The sequence below is a fragment of the Apaloderma vittatum genome, unplaced genomic scaffold (assembly GCF_000703405.1).
Source record: "Apaloderma vittatum isolate BGI_N311 unplaced genomic scaffold, ASM70340v1 scaffold18687, whole genome shotgun sequence".
In the NCBI taxonomy this organism is placed as follows: Eukaryota; Metazoa; Chordata; class Aves; order Trogoniformes; family Trogonidae; genus Apaloderma; species Apaloderma vittatum.
In genome coordinates, this window is record NW_009726984.1 from 489 (window position 1) to 25,381 (window position 24,893).

Consider the following 24,893-nt stretch of genomic DNA (forward strand, 5'->3'; position numbering starts at 1 on the left):
TCCTACGTCTATGAAGTACTGATCTTCATAATTTTCATGGATCTCAACCAGTACTCTTAGGAAAATGGAAGAAGAATGGTAACTTAAGAGAGCTGCATTTAAGAAGGTTATTTAAAAGATGAGAAGATTTTTCAAACAGTGCCTCAAAAGCTTTTTTTAGTATGGTCTAACTCATTCTTGATTCTGCTTTGAAGTAACAAGGAAATTCCAAGTAAGAGTCAGTAAAAATTTCTTGGTTTGACTTCCTCTGCACTTTCTTGCACTACATTTACATGCACAAAATATTATTTGTAGTTTTTCGTCAAATTATTTAGATTCGCTTGTTGAATTTTGTTACTGGACAATACAGAGACATTTCAAAGAGAAACATTAGTATATCATACCTGAGACAATGTATGTTTCTGATAATACTCATGTGCCCTTCCTCACTGTAACAAAGTTGTCAATGGACTGCTAAACCCAGAAAATGCTTACGATGAAGTGAGGGAAGCAGTACTACAACCGTAAGAAAAAGGGGAAATCAGGGAGAAGGATACATTAAACCAATATGCTCAGACTCAGACAAGAGATTTCGAGGTAAAATTAGAGCTGATGCTCAAAGGCAAAAACATCGCACTTGTTTTCTTTCTTTGGGTTTTATGTTTTCTGTTGGGGTCATTATGGATTTTGTTTGCTGGTTTGTTTTTCATTTATATTCTTTGGCACTGTAGTGGCACCTCCTGAAAATATCACTGTTTTAGAGGACAGGTCCAAACCTGGCAGGCAAGAAGCTAAGTACACTTTAATAGAGGTGAAATTATAGGCTGAATGTAACAATAAAAGTAATAAAAGCTACTTGGTATTTCCATCCTCGTATTCGAAAGCTTTTTACAAAGGGAGTTTATCATTATCACTAGCATTTTAGAGATGGAAAAGTGAAATGTAATAAAGAGCACAAAGGAAGAAGGAAGGATGGACCTGGCCAGGGAAAGGCTTGTTCTGCAAGCTGACAAGACCAAAATATTCCAAAACAAATATAAAGGGGGAAACATCAGTCATTCACTTCAAATCAAGATCTTGTACTTCTCTCTGTTATCCCAACTGCAATAATGCGTAATCCACTTCAAAGGGATTATAAAGGAGTAAGAAAGTTCATACTAAAATAATTAGAACACTGATCTAAATCTGTTGTATGATCTTTGTCCATAGGAGATACGATATTAAGTTTTTAAAACTGCATTTTAATTATAGAGATGAACGGTGAACTAGGAATTTGTCACACACCATTTCTCTCCATTTATTTCAATGTAGTAATAATATTTTTTATATAGTTGCCACTGCTACTGCCATTATTAACCACAATAAAAAATTATCATGTGCCTGTATCTAACTAGGATTTAAAACAATCTGGTTTTGAGATCAAGTTTTTAAGCATTTTCCTTGTTCTGAAATAAATTTTGTTTCCCTGAAGCAGGTATATTTATAAAGTATCCCTTGCTCCTCCAATTTAAACACAAAACCCTGGCCGCAAATCAAATATTCAAGTTCTATTTCTCTTCCCCCCTCAAAAAAAAAAAAGAAAAAATAAGCAAAAAATCCACTAGAACAACAAAAAGGACAAAATTCCAAAGTTACAAAACTGAGGTATCAGACAGCTTGCCATTTTTTTTACCAAGGGCCTAGAAAGAAACTTCAAAGCAATAAGGACTTTGGTCGACACAGTATTCTGCAAGGTCATTCCACACAGAGGTTTACTGGGAACAGAAAGCCTCTCGCAGCCCCAGATGCACATAACATTTAGAACAGAGGAAGAACAAACCAGCCAATTTCAATTGCTAAAAAGCACACAAGAATATGAAAATGTCACCCAGCTGCACAGGGGTCCAGATTCAGAATATCCTTTTACGTGTTTAAACTGATAATTCTCCACATAGACATTTTGGTTTTCAGTTAAGCTAAATTGGGAAGCAATAATTGAGGGACATCTCAGCACAGCTGACATGCTTGAGTACTGATTTTGTTTTCTCTGTCATACAGACAATATAGTCTGTATAAGCTATCAGTTATTTTAGCTAAACTTGTCATATGTAATTTCCAAAGAACCTATTCTCATGCAACTTATAGTTCCCCCTATAGCCTCAAAACCTGCATTTATGTAGCATATAGGTCAATCTACAGCAGCCACCTACAGCACAGTGGCACCTACACATAGAACAAAACGTTCTCTTCCAACAGCCATATTTTAATTTTCACTTTTTCTCCAATGCGACTTTCAAGATACTCTAAATGCTACTCTGTTCTTGAAAAGCATACTCAGCATTACAGTTAAAATAAAGATGGATTTGAGGTAAGAAAACAAATCCAAGAAATGCCTACCTGAACCCACTGGAGATGAGCCAACACTAAGACTTTGTAAACTTCCATTCCTGAGCAAAGTTGGAGATTTTTGAAGACCAGAGCTTGTCACACTTCCTGCAGCAGATGCCACAGATGAAGTTGGGGAAGCAGAAGAAACTGAAAGATGGGAAATACTTTCTTGACTTTTATTTCCTTTGGGTCTACCAGGCCCATGTTTACTTTGCTTATTTCCTTTTCGTTTCTTCTCTGTTACAGTTTCTTCTTCTATTCCAGAAGTTTGAGCTCGTTTGTACGCTGTAGAAGTAAGGCTTGAATTACTTATGTCTCCAGGTGAGCTCTCAAAGCTTTTAGATTGGGAAACAGCTGATGATGAAGGGAGACCGATTAAGGAAGTGAAACAATTGACACCCCCCTCTTGACTCCCAGCCTCTCCCTTATGCACATCTTTGGTTGACGACGCCTGTTGAGAATGTGTGAAACTGTCACTTCGCAGATCTGTGTCTGTAAAACTCAAAAAATCCTGGGGAGACTGAACTGAACTTCCAGAAGATGACTTTATGCTCCCAGGTGTACCCAAAAAGCTTCCTAGAAAAAAAAATAAAAATGAAAAGTACTTTCTTTTTTTCTCTGCCATTGCGGAAACTTGAAAGATTAATATCTTAGAATATAAAACTTTACAGGGCAAGAACTTTATGAAAAGCATTACCAAGAGTAAAAGAATTTATTTTTAAGATAACTCATGGCTTCTCCTGCTGATCTTCACTCTGCTCAATGTAATTCTCAGATTCCAGATTTGAATTTGAGGCACAAACAAGGTGAAAATAAATAAAAGAAGAATAACAACTTTGCTGCTCAGGCAACTTTTGACATCCCTTGTGTTCCAAAGCCACAATAAACACCTGGTGCAAGTCAGAGCAGGGTTTTTTTAAACATACACGTATATAAAAAGAAGGCTGATAAAACCATGCTATGATCACATCTACTCTATGCCTGCAATCTTCCTCACCATTCTACCTAAATCAAGGGTCTGATACAGGTCAAAGGAACAGCAATTACACTTAATTTAACCTGGCTGAATAGGAGTTCCACAGAAGAGGTATTTTACAAAAGGACAGCAGAGCAAGTGGAGAAAAGTGCATGGAATTGACATTTTAAGACTTCTTTAGCAGCACTGTCAGAGAACCATAAAGATCTTTTGTGTAACAGGATTACATTGCTTGTGTAATACTTGAAATGCACTCACTTCATCACTTTGTTAGCGCATGCAAAGCAGAAAATGGAGCACACTTGGGAAATACAAATATCTACATTCATGGTAATCCAGTAATTTTATATGGGTAGCTGCATGTGGGTACTGTGTTTTAGAACTCAAAATCCATGATGATGCCTATCCTGTCAAGAAAATACTCCTAAAATACAACCTTAGGTATAAAACCGTCCTTTAAAAATTAGTGTTTTATCATTAGTACTCTATTAAACATTATTAAGAATTCCCTTTAAAATACGATTTACATTAATACAGCACTTTAAAAATCATAAAACATTGGTTTGTATTTTAAATAAGCTACTTCACTTAACATAGCTTTAAAGCAAATACATGCACATAGTACAGATATATTTTGCCAATTACAGTTAGCAAGATGTTTCTTTAGAAGTAGGAGTACAGAAGGCAATTTTCCAAATTTTGAGAATTTAAACAAGATATTAATTTTTGTCAACTAAAAAATTCAGAAAAACCTAAAGAATTCTAGACAATTTAAAAGTTTTTACTGCATAAATTCAAAGGAAGAGCAACATCATAAAGCAAAAAGGACAGTCAGCTACAACATACCACAGTGAAAATTATGGGAAAATAATTACTTTACAGAAGTTCTAGTTTGTTGGGTTTCAAAATAACACATTCTATTAAGTAATAAAATAGATTTTTAATCTTTCTTCAACTCTGACAAAGATGCCAGAATAAAATTTGCTTTTTCGAAGTGTCAACAGGGCATTTAGCATCTAGCAGATTTTAGCATGTTCAAAAGGTCAACCTTTTTGTATTACATGAAGTAAATAAACCGTATATACTTGTCTTCATCTTACATATTTCAATGACAAAAAAATAAAAGGTTTTTCACTTTGAAGAAAATGTCGTATTTCAAATGTCTGCATCTTGAAAAGTTATTTAGGGGCCACCACATCCTACACATTACGGAGTCCAATTCTGTTGTAATATGTACTAAAAAAATTAGTATTATTCCCTTAAAGAGCTAAGAAAAATCTCTAGACTCGAATTCGTACCTTAGATTTTACCCCAGACTAACCTTTCAGTACATAAAGAAACTCCTATCTTTCGCAGTTAGAGAATACTTGAACAGACTAAACAAAAGCATCAGTTTTGCCTTTTGGAGATGCACGACCTTCTTTTATCTTATGACAATGAACACCTCCTGAAAAAAGCTGTTTTTTCCCCTAAAGTGAAAGAACACTGTCATTACTGAGGATAACAAATGAACAACCTTTCAAAAGTTTAAAGTATGTAAGATTTCTAATTCATGCCAAAGCAGAAGTTGTGTTACAGCGTTAACAACTAATACCTTGCTGAAAAGGGCTAGCTGCAGTCACAGTCGTTCCTGGATTTCTTCCAGCACCAGGCTTTCTTCCCCTCTGACCTGAGCTGTGACCTGTAGATTTCTTCCCTTTGCTCTCTGACCCTCTAGCCTCTGAAGACTCTTTTCCACTTGAAACATGTGTAGAAACTTCCTGGAAATTTGCATTTGTAAATCGAGCTGTGGTATCTTCCAACCGCTTCAAGGAGCCTGACATGGAGTTGTTGCTAGTGCTCGTGTATGTCTAGCATTTTGGTAGGAGAGAAGAAATAAGAGAAAAGAAACAATTAGGTCACACAAAAATCTGTAACAGAAAAACTGTTTTAAAAAATCCTTTTCTTTCATGTAAACTTAGAAGCGTTTAAATACTAAAGTAACTGGCAACAGCAGGAGTTACATAAACTGAATTGTTAACATTTTCAGCAAACCATAGTAATGCATTAAAAAAACCCCTTTGTTTTCTGGGAAAAAGAAAGCCACTTAAGAATTTCAGCTTTGATTGAAATCTCTGCTTCGCTGAGGTCAATGGAATAATCTCAAAACTAGGGTTACACACTCTTTATGTTTTATCTAACCCAAATATTGATGCTCTATTGGTTAAAATTAAAAATTCAAAAGAAATAATGAGACTTTAAATGCTTTTCTGAAAACATAACTTTTATGCAGCTTATTTAGTCAAACTGGAAACGCTGTTTCATCAACATCAACTGATGAAGGCTTCAGAACCCAAGAACTTGCATTTTTAACACTTTACAGTCTCAAGAGTGAACCTAAAGCAACTCCAGCAAGCCTAACTTACGTCCCTTATGTCTCCACTGCCCACCATTACACCAGGATTCTCTGCTGTCCCAACCATCCCATTCAGACAGTTCCTTAAGTACCACCAACTACAGGTGACAGGAGATCTAGCCGGTCAGGACCAAGCTGGCCAAGCCAGGTGCAGGACTGACGGGCTGCCTCCCCCAAACCCGCTGCCCAACAGGAAGGAAAACACGTAAGTCCTGAAGCTCCCAGGGCAGATTTGTTCTTCAACCCCCATCCATCTTCAAGAATTTTGGCCGTTCTCCTACACCCATATACTCTTCACAGGGCTTTCAAAAATTTTACCTTTGGGCCAATTATTCTTCCATTGACTTTTGTGAGAGTTGCTCATATTGGCGAACAACAGTCAAAATAGACTCACAGAAAGTAAGTAGGTGGGCAGGGAAACTGTGTGCACAGTACCAGGAAACCACATAAAGGAATATAATTGCTTTCATTATTAAAAAAAAAAAAAAGAAGTTGGAGTTGTGATACCAGAATTTTAATATTAGAAGGAAAAAAATTAAATCAAAACTACAAAAAAAGGAAACAATATTCTATTATTTATACTGTAACCAGCTCATAAATAAACCTTCTTCAAGAAAAAATAGGGATCAAACCCTAGAAGCAACTCATCCGTCCAAACCAAGCTTAGCTTGTTTTTCATTTTTTCATCTTAAAATTGAGCATATATATATGTTTTCTCCTCCCTGACTAGGATGCTTGATGAATCTAGGCCTACAGCAGAATCTTTCTTTACATAGCTTCGTATAGCTAGTATAAAAAGTTTTCCATATTTTTCTGAAACAGGTAAAACTAGGGATTTTCTGAGTAACAGTGAAGAAAAATCATTTCAAGTTTGTTAAAATATAACGTTAAAAGCAATTTACCTTAAACTCATATTACTATAATGGTAAGTGTTTCTAATGAAGACTAAGCCAGTTCTCAGGTAAGTTTAGCAGTTAACTTTTTGAACTAATGCAAAGTCTATAAGTACGCTCAATATTCCGGGAACTGACATGTCGCTTGACCTGAGTGGTTCAAACTTGGGTCATTTGAACAAAGGGTTTCCAGACATGCAATAACCCAAGCCAAAAGTCAGGCTTTTTCTAGGATCCAGGATTTCTCCTCTTATCCAAACTCTTCTTTTCCTAATTCTGATCTCCCATCCAATTAATTGAATATTAATGGCAATTATAAATTCTTTATAGGTACTTACAATCATAGCTTGATGTTACCTAGCATCTCTTCCCCATTACCGCAGGAAATTAAATTATTTATTTGTTTTAAACAGAAATAAAGAGTTTAACACAGCTCTACAGATTGCCTAGGGCTAGGTGATGACAAGTAGGCATTCACTCACGTATACTGTGCAGAGATTTGGTTTGACTGCAAATCTGAATCCTGCTCTTCACAGATTTTGGAAAATAAGCATGCACATCACAATTCTGCTTCTGAAATTTTGTTCCAAGAGGTATCTGTGTTTTGCAAGGTGCTGTAGATTGTACTGAAATATACGTGCTTACTCAGAATACCTCGAACGCTAATATGACACAACATACCCTGAGTAAAATTGGTAACATTTGGACTTTTTTTTCCCACAAAATATATTTCCTATTTTAAGGAGTTAATCGCAACTCAGTGCCCATAAGCAGATACACATACATCAATCGCTTTGGGAATACACAAGATGCACAATAGGATCTAAGGTAAAACCACGGCACAAACTTTAGATTATTAAGCTAATTGGTTCATAAAACCACCTACCCACCCCTAAACAAATTGCTTTTCCAAACAAATTTTCCCACCACTAAACAAACTGCTTTTCCAAAATGCTAGGTTCTAGAAGACAAAATCCCAGTAGAAATGTCTCAGGAAAACCTTAACATGCCATGGCAAAGTTACACTGTTTGGCCTTTTTTTGAGAGCAGGAGAGTGAGAGCAGCAGGGAGTAAGGATCCGAGGACAGAGGCAGAACTCTTGGCTATTTACGGACTGGCTTCAGTCTCTGCAGCACCCAACTCTGCCCCCCAGGCTTACAGTGCTGTCCCCTGTTCTGTACAGACATCCCCCAAAAAAGCAATTCCCCTGACACCGTCACCCAAACTCCATTCCTTGCTTTATCTGGGAGGGTGTGACTATTTCATGAATGTTAATCCAACTCTCAAAAATTAATCAGTATCTGCTAGTGCAAGCTAACTCTGTGTGTATCAGGGGTTCCTTTATGCTTCCCATAAAGCACTTGGTAAGTTTTTTCCCCGAAAAACATATTTTCACACTGCCAGCTTGGCGCATCGAGAGCTACCGTCGTTTTTACACCCCTCCCCCCCATATCACTCTGTGCATCCTGAAGAGTTATAGCACCCATCTGCAGCAAGTCTTAAAACTTCTGAGAAAGCTTTAGATTTACGGTAAAGGCGTAATAACCACTCCTGCTATACATGGTACATCCACAGGCTTGAGAAGCCTTTAGCCCTAATACAGATGTATGAGGTGAAACTCTTGCACAGAGAACGGAAGGACCACAGCAGGAAATCCTCCACAAAAATGCCAGATGGCAAGTGCATGGTCCAAGTAAAAAAATAAAAAAAAAGAAAGAAAAAACCAACAACACACCAAAAAACCCAAGACACACATATATCCCGTAAGCCCACAAACATCACACTGCTGCTGTAGGATAAGGAAGTTCAGTCATACAGAAGAGAGATTTCCCTACTCTTTTTATTCTCTTCCATACCCCGCTGCAGTGGGATCTAAGCACCTCCCTTGAGGACCAGGATGGGCCAACAGTCACGGTGAACTGAGAAGGGTTATCATTGTCACCTCTACTATTACAGATAAAATCCAGTTAGCTGTACTTTCTCTTTGCAGTATCTTTTATTTAGTTACTGGCTATAATTTGAATGCAGATATGCCGTCTTGTGTATCTTTGTGCACATCAAGGTTTGTGCGCATCAAGGTTTTGAAGTTTTGTTTTAATTAATAACACGTAATAACCATCACCCAAAAAAAAAAAAAAAGAAAAAGAAAACAAAGGACGGTTGTATTTTTCTGGATCTGTTAAGCCATACACACTTTTAAACTCTCTTAAAAGCCAAAGCTTAAAACCTGACACAGAAGCTTTTATCAGGACTACATATAGAGATGATAGCTCTTCCAAGTTAAGAGAAAGGCCAGAAGAAAAGGCAGAGGGAGAACTCCAATTCCTCAATTATTCTAGTACTTTTTAAAACATTGTGCATTTATGCCCCAAAAGTGAAAAATTTGTTAGTTAGGAATTTCTCATTTCAAACTTTTTCAAATTTACCTGATTCAGACTAAGCAGTGTTTGCTGAGCCATTACAGGGATGCACAAAAATGCCTCTGAAATGGCACACTTGTATCTCAACACAGCATTTGGACTGGAACCTCAGTAAAACTTCTTGAAATTAAACTTTTCAGAATAAACAGGCAAGGCAAGTATATGAACTCACATTATGTAAATCCGTAAATGCAGTTTACTCTGCAACCTTTCATGAATCTATCTTAAGAAGTCAATCATCCAGATAAAAATATGCTCTAAGGTATCACCTGCATAAACGATCATTAGCACTGTATCACAAAGGATTTAACTTCTTTAAAGAGGAAAATTAAAATTAATTTCAAATTCCAGTTTCCCTTACAGGAACAATATAGTAGCAGAAGTGATTATATACCACAACAAAATAATGCATTCACTGCAAAGACAGGCTGTTGCGAAAAACACATCAAGTCCAAATCAATTAACAACTCTGTGTAAAAGGACACACAAAAGTAACATATTAATACAATATTTTGAACCAAATATTTAACTCAGAAGGAAATAAAGCTTGTTTTATTACTAAAATTTCAAGTGTCTGAGGAACACACTATGAATTTATAACCTAGAGAAGCAAATGCATGTAAATGGTGTAATTTACAACAACTTAAGGAAAAAATTAAGAGAAGTTAACTGAGGTAACTAGCCACAAAAAATCACTTCTAAATATCCATTAGATACTTCTTTTTTTAAAAAAACATCACATTCAGTAACTTCATTTAAAAAACTAAACACCAATCCTACTGATGATATGGAGAATTATAAAAGAAGGCAGAAAAAGCAGATAGCTTAAGTAGCAGGAAAAAAAAAATCATGGAATACAAGAGATTAAAAAAAGAAAACTTAAAGGACAAGTTGATATTTAAATTGCACAATGAATACTTCTGGTTTTTAATTCAGTTATAACTTAAGTTCTAGAATTACAGAGGGTTTCTGTTTTCTTTAGTATTTGCTCTAGCTCTACCTTGATATGAACCATAGGAGTTGCAACTTTTGGGGGGGGGGGGGTGTTAGATTCACAAAATTGTTAAATGGGGGGGGATGATGTTATCGTAATGTTGTCCATTCAATGATTTTTAAGATGTTTTTTAAATGTTCCTATTATAAATCCTATAGATTTAACTACAAATGTATATTTGACTCACTATACAGATATATATGGTACACTCCCGATTAACCATACGGCCAACAACTCAGCAAGGTTTTCATTCTTTACTTGGATTAAATAGAGGTCTGCTAAAAAATGGGATTTTACTCTTGTTCACCTTTCTAAAGTGTACATCACCAAGTTGTTAACCTTACAATTAGGAGAAGTTTAGAGAGGACAAGGCAATTAGAAAAGAGGTTAGTAGAAAACCAGAATCTTCTGTCTTCAACACTAAAAGCATGTTCTAAGAGGTAGGACTCAAAAATAACCAGTATGTCAATATATTTTCTTTAACTTTTACACAAATATACAGCAAGAGAACTTTTTGTTAAAACTTCTGATAACGATTAGACAATCAGAGTACAAAAGGAACGCAATGCAGGAAAGATAAGATCATACATAGTATAAAACCCTTAAACGTAAACTGTAGAGTTTAAAGAACCTTCTTTTACAGGCTATGAGTTGTCTTAGACTCAAGAGGAATATGTTGAAGGCAAATTAATAAAAGAAAATAAAATAACAAATCACATAGATCTGACAGTTTTACAACTTAATTTCAATGAAAGCTGTCACACTCACTGGTTGTGATGTTTAATTGCTCTTAAAACAGCAAACAAGCAAACTGACTCTACCTTTTCCTTTTTTGTTTTTTAATAGTTATTGGGAATTTCAGAAACTGATTAGTAAGTCTCACTTGACAAAACAGTGTTAAAGAGAATACAGCATAACCAGAAACAAGATTAATTTATCAGAAGCATGTCACAAATAATGGGATGTCAACAGGTACACATTCTCAAGTTAATAATCCTACTGCTGAGAACAAAGAAATATCCAAAGCATACTAAAAAACTAACTTTCGTCGTGGTGATTCTTGAAGTTGATACCACTAGTTGAGGGAATACTTCTAGACACCAGAGAAAGTCAGTATTTTAATTGTTTTACTCAGTCCTGACAAGGTCTTGGTAGACATTTGTTGAATATTGCATCTCAGCAACTGAGCTACATTCAGCCAACACAAGCCTCAGACCTTTGCTCGAAACCAATGCTCTACGTACTGATGGTTACTTAATGCAAACCACGATTCTCTGTGACTCGGATGTCAAACATTCCCACAAGAATGGGACAAATGTTTTCCAGCCTAAAGTCAGAAAATCCATTTGTCAATACTGCTGCCACTCTGCAACGTCATCACTAGGGTAATTTTTTTGGTGGATAGCAAAAGCAGTTCTTGTAGAGTACCATGAGAACTGTCACTCCTTAACCCTGTACTCTGTCCCTGGCATTAGGTACTTGCTCGCACATTAACAGGAACGAAAGACCACAGAATCTAATGGAGCAGACTGCTAAAAAAGCAATGTGATATTAGAAGTATATGAAGCATAAGCTATAATTTCATAATTACCAGCTTAAACGCTTACAGGTTCAGTGACAGCTCAGCACACATAAGCGAATTTCAAAGGACAGACTTCCTAGAACTTGTCAACTTATTACACATAAGTCAATGAAATAAAACTTACTGGAGTATCAGTGGCACCTCACTGGGGACATTAAATCACTCAGAATTCAATTAAAAAACTCTAAGTGTTTCTCCGTATGGTAAACCTCAAAGTATTTTAGGAAAAAATACCAATTGTGCTTCATAATTATAGGCTTATAGGATCTATACCACTATAAAGCTCCTGTATATAGAGTGGAATGATCACATCACAAAATTTCAACATAAGTAATTAAAGTGGAAGAGGAGGAAAACCACATTGACTTACTTTCTCTGTAGTTACAGTAAGAGATGGAACCAAGGATGGTGAGGACTCCGACTGCTTCTTATATTTTTGCTTGTGTTTATCTTTCTCTTTATATTTCTAGAAGTTATAAAAGAGAACATAACCTAAGTTCAGCTTTATCTTTAACAAAACCTATTTTCCACAGCATCAAGCAGTATCAAAATTTGAGACAGTAATAACATCCTGTGCTACTTCAATGGAAACAGCATTAACGTTTTGAAATTTTTATAATGTTATTTCATAAAAGCAAATCAAGTATTTATATTTGCTTTCAAAGTACACAAATTGAAATTCTTTGATTATAGCCAGCACGCTATATTAATATTATCCCTCTTCACAATAACCAGTTAATCAACAAAACAAAGTGCATTGAAAAACAGATATGGCTTCTGCTTCAGAGGTCTTCCTGTATCTCCCACCAAATATTTCTATCTTCCTGCCTTTCTACACCTGGCACAGTATTTTTTTATGAGATACTACTGTAAATTAATGCAAGGTTTTAGCTTTGGCTTTCCTACTGACATCACCACGCATAAGAATGTGAAACTTGATTTAGATTTCATTCCCAAAAAGGTGCATACAGTTCACACACTAAATAAGTATCTTCCATGTAGAACTCATCAAACTACCAAAAGGTACACAAATCAAGTGTGCTCTCTAAAGAGGTTGAGAACTTAATTATTTTTTTTTAAACACAACATGAGGTATTGGCAATGTGAATGAAACTGAATACCAAAAAAATGCATAAATACAGATTTACACACAGGGTTTAAAATTCCTACTGAATAGGTCGAAAAGATGAGGAAGACAACTTAAAATGTGTAAGCCTGAATAGACATATAAAAACTCTGTAATTGCTTTAAATCTTAAAAATCATCTATTTTGATGTTTCTTTAACTACCAAATTATCCAGACCCTCAAAAGAAAAAATTTATTCAACAAGCAACTGCACAACCACCCTCACCAAGCATCAGGATGAGATGCAATACGTGCACACAGAATCACAGAATGGCCTAAGTCAGAAGGGACCCTAGAGATCACCTAATTCAACCTCCCTGCCATGGGCAGGGATGCCTCTCAACTAGATCAGCCTACTCAAGGCTCTGTCTAACCTGGCCTTGAACACCTCCAGGGAGGGGGCAGCCACAACATCTCTGAGCAATTTATTCCAGAGTCTTGCCACTCTCATACTGGAGAATTTCTTTCTAAGATCCAATCTAAATTTATTCTCCTTCAATTTAAACCCATTTCCCCTTGTTCTATCAGCGGACACTCTTGTAAAAAGTCCCTCTCCAGCCTTCCTCAGGTATTGGAAGGCAACTATTAGGTCCCCCTGGAGTTTTCTCTTCTACAGGCTGAACAATCCCAGCTCCCTCAGCCTGTCCTCATAGCAGAGGTGCTCCAACCCCTGGATCATCTTTGTGGCCCTCCTCTGAACACGCTCCAACAGATGATCTATGTCCCTCTTATCGTACATCAGAACTGGACGCAGTGTTCAAAGTAGGTTCTCACAAGAGCAGGGTAAAGGGGGAGAATCACGTCTCTTGATCTGCTGGCCACACTCCTCTTGATACATCCCAGGATGTGGTTGGCCTTCTGGGCTGCATGAGTGCCCTGCCGGCTCATGTTGAGCTTCCTTCTTGTCTATCAACACCCCCAGGTCCTTCTCTTCAGGGCTACTCTCAAACCACTCTGAATCCAACATACTCTATTCAGGTACCACCAAGTACCAGCTTTCTGTTTCAGTCACAGTGGAAGAAATATCTGCAACTTATTTCATGGGATCAGCCTGACAGAATAAGAGAATGGGTTTTCAAATTCTCCAATAAAGCAGAAATTATTTTATTTATAATCTTGGAGCCAAGAGGCAATTACTTTAACATGCTTTAAGGTGAAACATCACAGCAGTATCAATAAACATTCATTTAAACGTGTTTTGCGATCTCTTCTGTTGACTTTCTAGTGTTCTAGAGTTAAATTTTGTCTGAAAGGCAAAGAAACACAGAATTCTGATCAAAGGAAGAGTCAAGAGGACTTCAAATTACATTCTGTTATGTATTCAAATCACTCTGATAGTAGTCTCAACAGAAAAGGATGTGTCAAAGAGAAGGAAAAAGGGATATAAGAGCAGGGGTAAAGAAGGTGACATAACTAGGAGCCTAGAAAGCACCAGCATCCCAAAATTCCTCTTCCAGATCCAAAACAACACTTAAAGTTTGCCTGGACAGTTGACTAAAGTTACAGTTTACCTCTCAAAGCCACTTGGAGGGATACCTCACCTGAAGGCCTCTTGCATACAAAGATCTCATCCACAGGAGGTCTTAACTGCTGCCCCTTAACGCCACATTCCCTCCTCTTTTTTTCTCTTTTCCTTTCCTTTTTCTTCCTAAGGAAAGTTTGGAAGTCCTACTTCTGAATGTGAATTGACTCCAGATGAAAATAACATCAAAGATGTGGATAACATTTCACTGCAGGAAAACCTTTGAAAGGAAGACTGAAGTTGTACACTGATAAGAATAAAAAGTTCAGCAACAATCTGCTGAGATGAAGAGACTTAGCTCCCACAAAGTGACTCCTTGCAGTTGCACCCTCTTCTCACCATAAAGATGCATATAAAGCATAATAAAGATTTCTCAAATATCCACATTTGGATCCAGAAAAGGAACAACAAAGGGGGCATGAATTCCCACAATTAACAAATACGACAGCTTTCAATCAAGTTTGTCTCGAAGGAAACACAAATTAGCCATCTTCCCTACTGCCAGAAAAAGAACAAACAGGCAGTTGGCCCTTCACAGACAACTCACTGTATGCTTTACTTTTTTAAGACCTCCTCTTATCAGTCACCACTAGAAAAGAAGAAAAAAAAATAAAAAAATACCACAACACAACATAGCAGCAAAATTAACATTCATCCATCCATTCAGAAAGCCACATGGAAGCCTAGGAAAGGTAATGATACAAACGTCTGACCTTTGACAAGCTTTATTGTAAGGAAAAAGAAGGACAGAAATTACTCTTAACAAGGACTGAAAACAATATTGCTAGTAAGTGAAAGCTAAGGGAGCCCCAAGGGCAGGCAGAACCGATGTATCTCATGTTCCAAACACTAGTATTTTAAGATAGTTGCAGAGTTGATAAATGCAATGCTATGTTCTGTAAAAACAAGACTTAGCAGAAAAACATTCCAAGGAAGAACGTGTTAAAAAATACAGTGCCAACTACAAAACTGACAGAGGAAACTTCCACCTTGGCTCACAAATAGCGTAGCTCAACAGACCAGACTCAGGCAGCTCCTGAGACTTTTCTTACTGTAAGAGAAACAAGGCATAATTGCCACATAGCCACTGGAAAAGCAGCTGTAACATTATTCATCCTACAACTTCAAGAGCTTTAATTTATGATGTAGCTAAATACCAATGCAAAATACCTAGAGTTCATATGTCACGATTAATCAAAAAACTTTATTTACCACTAAGGTTCTCATTTTTGGCTTTTGTTTCCTGTCTCAAAAAACTAAGTCATACCTTCTTAATTCACATATCTATATGCTCCAAGACAAGGGAATGAATACACTGCAAGATTTCTGGAATTCTATGGCACCTTCTGTACATTGCCGTCTTGGGGGACAGGGGGTAGAGGGGTGGAGAAGGAAAATAAACCACATTTTGATTGCTTCTATTTCTTTCACAAAGATTCAATTTACAAAATTGTTATGCAATATGATTTCATAAACAAGAGTGGTTCTAACTCTTATGGTTTTTAGCTCATTTACATGTTACATCTCTCCCAAGATCAGCATTTGCTCATTCATTTTCTTTAACATACTTTCAGAAGAAATATTTATCAGACTACTGAATGAAAATATCACCTCACTAAAATACAAAATTAAGGGTACATATCTAATTTTATCTTGGCGCTGGTGTGTTACCATCAGAATAAGTGTTATAAAATGTATCATCCTACAGTTTGGACTTTAGTGTCTGAGAAGACTGAAGAACACAAGCAAATGACAACTTTTCCAGTACGGATGGAATGGATGAGTTCAGCTTTTCTCTAACAGCATTCTTAATTCATTACATTTCTACATGGAAGTATCATTCACCTTCTTGAAGTTACTTCCACTTATTTGTAATTTATTGTTGTCCCGGGAAGACACAGCCTTCTCCAAAAAGGTTTCCAGAGTACTTCATTTCATTGAACTACATCCTGAAGTTCAGCATTGAACAGTTTACTGTTAAAAATGGTGGGGGCGGGGGAGTTTCATGACCCTTCTCTCACCTTTCCCACACCGTTCCGCTTGTCAGACCTTCCGTGTGCCAATTCAAACTGCTAGAACAGCAGCAACAAAAAACAAAGTGGGTAGTTTTCTGCTGTTTTAGTGAGCTAGGTTAGTTAAGTGAAGGAGCGTGAGAGATGGACAGAAGCAGCAACAAGTAGACTTAAGACGCAGAAAGGAGAAGCACGAGCTTACCTGCCCAGAGAACAAGAGACTAACCCATATTTTGGAAGAATTAAAACATGTGCACACAATCAGTAAGCCCCAATGCTCAGTCCTTCAGATAAAACTGCTTTAGCTAACCTTGAATTCCATTTTTTTTCCCCTTCTCTATCGCAAAGTCATAATCCTCCACTATCTTTGGTTGTCCCAAGTTTCCAAACCTTAACAACATTTTCAAATCTATTTTCCTTAGTAAATCTTGTAAGCAAAATCACGTGAATGTCTAAATCACTATTTTTGACTTCCTGTTTGACTCCCCGCTGTTTTTGACTCCCTCAAATAATTCCAACATATCAGAATGTTCTATTAGCACAGAGTACTTAGATTCGCATTTTTGTCGTTTATGGATTTTCTGTACTATCTTTCTGTCACTGAAGCTCATAAATCCAGAGCTGTCACCATCACAACTAATGTCTTTAATAGAAAGCTGCACATAGTTCTTGCTAATCTCCCATACAAGACCGGCTTGGCCTCTTATTTGTGACTAGTAGCTATTAGTAATATAACCATAACAATACCAGAATGAAAGATGCCCACGGTCCACAAGTTTCAAATTTATCTTGTTTTGACAAGAACAGCTCTAGCTCAGGCATCATCTATCTATCATTTCGTACAGTATAAACCACGGCAGGAAAATTAAATGCAGTTGTTGCAGTCACAGTAATAAAAGGATATAGGCATGGGATAGTTTACAGAGAGAGGTGGAACGCTACTGGCAGGATCATTCAAAAGCATACATATAGAGTTCTAAGCACAGAACTTGTTCTTAAGTACCAATTCTTTATACAATTACCTAAAAGACTCAAAAATGTCACTTCAATATAGGAATAATGCTAAGAATTTTAACCACCAATGTTAAAAAGACTGCAGAATCTATGATAAAAATGCCACCCAAAGCCTCTCTTAGGTGCAGGACTAATACACAAATCTTATTCAGAATAAGCTACTCTTCTTTTGATATTTAACATTAAGAATACATTTTTTTCTGAGCAGCAGCTTCTAACTTCAAAAATAGCACAATATTAACTAAATGAAGGCAACTCTTTATTGTCCATGCTCACCTTCATTTATCCCTATGAAAATTAAGAGTACTTCAAACTTTAAAATACAGATCATGTTACATACCTTGCAGACAGTGGAGCATTTCACAGTAACTTAAACATACTCATCAAATATATGTCAAGAAATAGGTGTACAGAACACTATACAAAAGAAATACATTTAATTTTCCTGTCTCAGTCAGCTTAACATTATAGACCACCTTTAACTGCACAGGGTCTTACCAGAACGCAAGACACTGTCCCGGTGAACAGCATACACATACAAATTTCTTTTAAAAGTATCAAGACCATAATCTAGAAACTGTTACAACATCAGTATAAACTACTACTAATCTTGCATTAAATGCAGGATCCAAAGCAAAGAAAAAGAGAATCTTAAAGTACCTTTTGCTCCTACATCTCTCACAGTTATAGCTACAGAATTCAAGTGCAGGAAGATAAACACTGCTCAAACAGAAAGAAAAAATCAAGCAGTAATCTTAATTCCCTACTGTTAATGCTCAAGTGACATCTAGTTTTCAAAGAAGAAAAATGACACTGCATAATAATTTTCCTGAGCAAGAAATGTCCATGTTTCTTTGCATTTCAGCCTAACTTTTACCCCAGTGAAACAAGTGACTCTGTCTTATAATGTGGTAGTTAAGGAGTTAAGTAAATGATGCTACAATACATTGAATTTGTAGAAAGATCAAAACCATAATCAGATAAGAAGTCTTAAAATTGTGAAGCTATTGATGAAACTATGTAATAACAGCATGAAAAATAACAAAATAAATAAAAGAAACACCTCATAATATCTCAAATATCATAGCAATTTTTCAATGAAACAAAGCCTGTTGGTTATCCCTGCAGACTAAGGAAGACATCTGTACTAACAATGTGATTTTCCTTTAAAAAAAATGTTCACAACTCTTGTTTGATGAGCGTTGTAAGTACAACTGTAGAGACCTACTCAAAATTCTAATACTCTCAAGCACTGCTCCAGAGACACCTATAAAAACCATAGTGAATAAATAAATAACAGAATTTCTCCAGATAAATGTTTCAGGCTTTTGCCACCCATGGAATTTCAGTTTTACAGTCTAGAGAGAAAACAATCACTGACAGTAATCACTATTATTTTGTGCACAGGTTCTGCTGGGGTTGGGTTTTGAGTTTGTTTTCTTTCACGGTGAAAAGTAGAAGACTAAAATGTGTACTCCCAGGGGAAAAAGGGCATCTGCAACTAATGTAGCCTCTCAAAATTCTACCTCTTACAGAGTAAGAGGTGTGTTTATTGTTTTGAAGTGGTGTGTTTATTGTTTTATGACAATGAAGTGGTGTGTTTATTGTTTTGATTTTACAATGATTAACTAATCCTGGCTACCAAACTTATTATGAGGTGTTTTTTGTGCTAAGGTACACTAAAAGCATTAATCTTCTTTCCCCTAATATATATGATGTGTTACTGTAAGGTTAAAAAAATATGAAGTAGTCAAATCAGTAATTCCATTATAAGCATTATAACTGAAAGAGAAGTTCCTAATTTTCCTTTTACTAAAACAAAATTTAAGCTTATTAGCAGATAAGGTTGTTTATCTGCTAATATAACTCCTCCTGACCTCCAAAAGAGACTATTTTGCTGTGCCATCTATACCAGCTGGTGCCAGCTCCAGCATATTTCCCACAGTTGATTATCAGGCTGATGCATAATACAGCACAAGTTAACACAGAACTTTAGCAAGCAACAACTTAAACAACAAGATACCACCTTTGCTCTTAATCCTGCAGACTTTAAAGATAAATATTATGAATATACCCAGATAGTGTAGCTGTGGTGAGTTGACCCTGGCTGGACACCAAGTGCTCACCAAAGCTGCTCTATCGCTCCCCTCCCTCAGTTGGACAGGGGAGAGAAAATACAACAAAAGGCTCATGGGTTGAGATATGGACAAGGACAGCATTCAGCAATTACTGCCACAGGCAAAACAGACTCAGCTTTGAGAAATTAACTGAATTTACTACCAATCAAATCAGAGAAGGTTGATGAGAAAGAAAACAAAATCTTAAAAATACCTTCCCCTACCCCTCCCTTCTTCTCAGGCTTAGCTTCATGCCTGATTTCTCTATCTTGTCCCTCCTGAGCGGCACAGGGGGACAGGGAACGGGGATTGTGGTCAGTTCATCACAGCTGTCTCTGCTGCTTCCTTCTCCTCTGAGGGAGAACTCCTCTGCTCCAACATAGGATCCACCTCACAGGAAACAGCTCTCCACAAACCCTCCAACATAAATCTTTCCCAGGGGAGACAGTTCTTCACGAACTGCTCCAGTGTGGGTCCCCTAGAGCGTCACAGGTTCTGCCAGCAAATCTGCTCCAGCGCAGGCTTCAGGGGTCACAGACTACTTAAGGCATCCACCTGCTCTGATGTGGGGTGCTCCGTGGGCTGCAGGTACTTCACTGACAACCTCCACGGGCTACAGGGGACATCCTGCCTCACCACTGTCTCCACCACAGGCTCCAGGGGAACCTCTGTTCCAGAGTCTAGGGCACCTCCTCCCCCTCCTTCACTGACCTTGGTCCCTGCAGAGTCCTTTCTCTCGCATATTCTCACTCCCCTGTCCAGCTGCAATTGTTCTTGCACAGTACATTTCTTCCTCCTCCTTAAATATGCTGCCACAGAGGCGTTACCACCATCGCTGATACGCTTGGCCTTGACCAGCAGCGGGTCTGTCTTGGCTGGCATTGGCTCTATCAGGAAGCTTCTAGCACTTCTCAGAAGCTGCTCTTGTAGCCCTAGAGCTACCAAAACCCTGCCACGCAAACCCAGTACAACAGCTTTCCAACGAAATTCTGTTTGCATAGTCATACGCTGTTAGTCTTCCCAAGTAACGAGACATTCAACACAATTTGACATTAGAGTTATGTTAAAAAAGAAAAAAAATTACACTCCTACAAAGTCAGTAGAGAACAGGTGCCCAGAAACAGAAATACCGTCAGCACCAATAGTACAAGACTGCAGCACAAAGTCACCATTTTTTGAACACCAGGGAACCCACAGAAAAACTCAGGAAACAGAAACCAGGTTCTGCAGCTCATTGGTAGATATTAAGGATCATCTATACACTAAGCTACATACAGTAAACCCTTACTGAATGATTTCAGAGGTGTTTCAGAGGCATTCCCCTCTCCCTCTGAACTGAATTTGAAAGAAGTCCACATAGATAAGCATCACCATCAGCATCCATACCACACAATTTTCACTTGAATAATATTTATCCAGCATTACTTCAATAATTAAAATTGAAGTAATTTCAAAGTGGTTGAAAAACACTTCTGGTTTTCTTTAGTATTCTTACAATTTTGTTTCATAGATCAAAGGCAACTGAGAGGATTAAACAGTCAAATCTGTTAAAACTGATTAACAAAAACCTAAAAAAAAAAACCACAACAGAAAAGCAGTAGGATACTGCACTACTGACATGTCTGGAGCTTTTTTCCCCTAAAAAGTTACACAAAACCCCCCTCAATGTTCAAATAACATCATTAAGTTTACAATTAACAGAGGAATGTGATAGCTAGAATTGCCTTTGCAACACTGATTTATACAGTACTATAAACTGACTCTTTAGGACCAAATCAAAATATTTTTTAAGAGAGAAAAAAAAGGAAATCATTGCTTATGCAGTGGAATAGTAACCCAAAGGACTGCATTCTCCTCCTATTTTTGCCACAGAATCTTATGTGACGCATTGCAGGTCAATTTTACCTTTTTACAGTTAGTTATTCAAATAGTGAGGAATACATAATGAACACTTGATTTGAGTGTTTAGGACTCAATTTCTAACAGCTCACACAGAGCATTAAAATACATTAAAAGTATCAGGCGTCGTTCTCCCAAAGGAAATTCATAGCCCTGGAGTATGAAGGCAGGTTCCTTTGTAACATATTGGGAAAGCCTGGGGAGTTCAGAATGCACTTCACAAACCAACACACAGGTAGTCTATGGAAACTTTCAGTGAGTACATGTAGGTTTTAAACTTCCCCTTCTCATGGGCCTAACAGCACATCGAGTGTCATGCACTGCCCCAAACTCTTCTTAAATGTTCAAGTTTCTCCCCTCAAAATCAGAGAAACGTGTAACATTCCAGAACAGGACAAGCAGCAAAATGCTCATAATCAACTCCCCTTAGCCAGTAGCTCAGTGTTTAGAATGCTTTGACCTAGCTCCTGCATTTTAGGTTCTCCTCTGACAATTTTTCTCCTTCTGCAATAGTGGTCTGGGTCTCTTTGTCATTATTTTGTTCTTTTTGCCTCTTCAGTCACCACTTTTTACTCATTTGCTGTCTTCGGTCACAAGCCCAGTTTTGGTCAATTTGCATCACATGGGGCATTGAAGCAAAGGGCTTTAAATTTCCCCTTCCTGATCAGCTCAGACCAAAACACTTCTAGCAGAAAAGGAATTTGTGTAATTCAGCTGCTATATGGCAGCTAATGTATTAAAATCACATTTTTCAAAAGTCATAAACATATAATGCTAGCAAGCTTGCATAATTTTCACATAAGTGGCAAGACACTTCCTTTATACAAAGGTCAATCCCAGACATGTTTAGTTCCTTTAGCCTCTTCCAAAGATAAGACTGCCAGCAAAGCAATTAGCAAAGCAATGCATAAAAAAAAGTTTGAAGTAAACACCTGAGCCCTGAAAAGGGGATACTACAACAGAATGTCAAGCAACATACTACCACCTCTATTTGTGAGGCACACAGCCTCATCTCTAATCACTTCTGAACAACTTCTCTGCCACAGACAACAGCGATACCTGGTGCAGCAGTAATCAGAATGTAACTAAGCTATTTATTCCATAGCTTCAAATTCCATACTAAAGGTCTGTTGTTTGGGGTTTCTAAATTATTATAGCCTTATACAGTTGCTATTGATATATTTGATATACAAGTCTTACCAAGTAAGACATCACATGCAGAAGGTAATCAAATTTACCAAGAGAATGAGCCTCCATATCGCATACAGTTCATTGAGTGAAGATTAATATTTTGCAAAGCACAGGTCATTCTCTAACTATAGAACATGTAGTATTAAAAACTCCAAACAAAAAAATCTGTAGACACGAAAAAATTAGTTGATTAACAGCTTTAGGAAACTGCATCTTTTTTCACCACATGGTGGTTTTAATTAGAATAGTGTTTTGTTATTACACAACATATAAAGCAAATTAAGCTTGGTAAGTGAACATGCTGCATTACTTCACTTGGTATGACAGATCACGAGATCTTCTGGATTACCATGTTTCAGTTCATGAAAAGTAAAAGAAATGTTAATATCTTAAATATAGCAAACTCAAAGTCACAGAAAAAGCAAGAGAAGCTGAGCAGCTCGCAGGAAAACTAGCTGATACGTTGGCTGAATACATTCTGCTATAAAGTTCCTACAAGCACTCCCTGAGGAAGAATAGTATCTCCAGTCAGTCACTTAAAAAAAAAACAAATCACCAGATAAACAAACAAAAAAAACAACAGCAAGAAGCTTCTGGCAGTGCTCAGACATACAAATTTGAAATTGAGCCTCATGCTCACACTTCAGTTTCTTCAAATTAAACTTGGAAGTTTTGTCAATGTGAATAAAATCCCATGCATGTATTTTGACAAAACATGACCAGAAATATGGTAATGGCAAAAAACTAAACAAACTAAGATGAAAATATGGCAAATATTGTAAGGTTTTACCTTGCAGGTAATTTTGTAGTCTGGAAATCAAGATTGGGGTTTTTCTTCCTACCAATGTGTTACTAAGAAAAAAGTTCTGTCAAAAACCCATGCTTTTATTTAGTCATAAATGTAGATTTAGAGATAAAATCACATCATAATGCACACCCTTTTCTGCATTACTAGATTACGTATTCTCCTACATCCTTAACCAGATCTAAATATACTTTTTGAAAGATTATCCAAGAAGAATGGAGATCAAAGTCTATCCAAGCGGAAGTGATCTTAAAAACAATGTCAAATACTAAGGAGAATAAGGGTCTGAAGACTGGCATTTGTATTCAGTTTCCTGTCACTATAAATATAACTCCTTCATATAATACACATTTGGTCAAAATATTCCTTTATATCAATTTTTATGTAATGATTTTGAATAATTCAGAATTAGGTTCACCCACACCCACAAAAAAGTGTATTAAGTTAGTTGCACAGGATGCGGATGCGTGTGCAGTTTTCCATGTATCCTTAGAGTGCCACTCTTACCATCCTGTGCTGAATTTGGATGACGAATTTCTGTTAATCTACAGCAATAATAAGAATGTAAAGAAATAATCAAATTTAGGGTGGGTTTTTTTTAATACATGTAAAGTTAAATTGTTAAAAGTATAAACCAACAGAAATTAGCAGTCATTTATGTTCTTTGTACCCTCACAGGAAGATTCCCAGGAGAACGACAAGGTATTTTGCCATCGCAGTGGGCTTGAGCATGAGTGCCACTAGAATACATCAACAAAAGATGGCAGTTCTTTGATGAGGAGAAAAAGATGTAACAGGTTGAAACATTAAAAAAAACTAGATACACCTGTTTTTCAGCACACTTGCCACAATGTGTACCCTTGATTTTCTCTCCCATCTAGTCAAAAAGGCCACACAAAAAAATATCTGTAATGAAAAACTGAAGCAAAGGAGGATACATGGAAGCAGCCTTCCCAATGGATATGTTTCCACATGTATCCCAAAACTGATGATCAACCAGAATAAGGAAGTGCATGTTCAAATGCACCTGGAGAAGTTTCCTCATTGGACCCTAAGAGCTTGAGTTTATCACCTGTGTTATTTATCGTTCAATGCTTCAGGAACAAGATTTCCTTCATGCTTTTCAGCAAAAATTAAATTTATCAGAAAATGCGACTATTAAGCAGATGTGCCACATAAGTAGCAACGACAAATCCACTTACTTTTTTCTCCTTCTCATGATGTTTATCCTGAGAGTGAGAGGAAGAATCACTTAAACTTTGATCATATGACCTATTAGATCCCCGTTTGCTCTTTTTCTAAAAAGAGAAAATACATTTATGGATAGAGAAAAGGAACCATTTCAACAAATAAAAAGTATAAAGCATTTCAACTAATAAGACGCCTTACTCCTTAGAAAGATAAAAATAAATAAACCACCCTCAGTTACTGAAAAAAACTGTCGGTAAACGAACACTAGCAAAATTAGCAAGACTATCCAATGTATACCAAGAAGAAAGCCTGTCCTTACAAGTACTTTTACTGCTCCCGTGAATTTGCAAGATATGCTTTCTGCAAAGAAATGAGATATGTCGCATTTTAAAAGTTCAGATGCTAGGCAC

The 24,893-nt window shown here is 36.9% G+C and overlaps 1 protein-coding gene across 1 annotated transcript in view; it reads right to left on the reverse strand.

The window, feature by feature from the left end:
* Positions 1–2,355: 2,355 nt before the first annotated feature.
* LOC104277003 (protein AF-10) overlaps positions 2,356–24,893 on the reverse strand; it is a gene marked incomplete at both ends in the record, with an annotated part of 33,731 nt that continues 11,193 nt past the window's right edge. Inside the window, 4 exons of the mRNA XM_009873505.1 lie at positions 2,356–2,922; positions 4,917–5,172; positions 11,977–12,072; positions 24,495–24,590. Coding sequence (XP_009871807.1) covers positions 2,356–2,922; positions 4,917–5,172; positions 11,977–12,072; positions 24,495–24,590 — 1,015 coding nt within the window. The remainder of the gene's footprint in view (positions 2,923–4,916; positions 5,173–11,976; positions 12,073–24,494; positions 24,591–24,893) is intronic.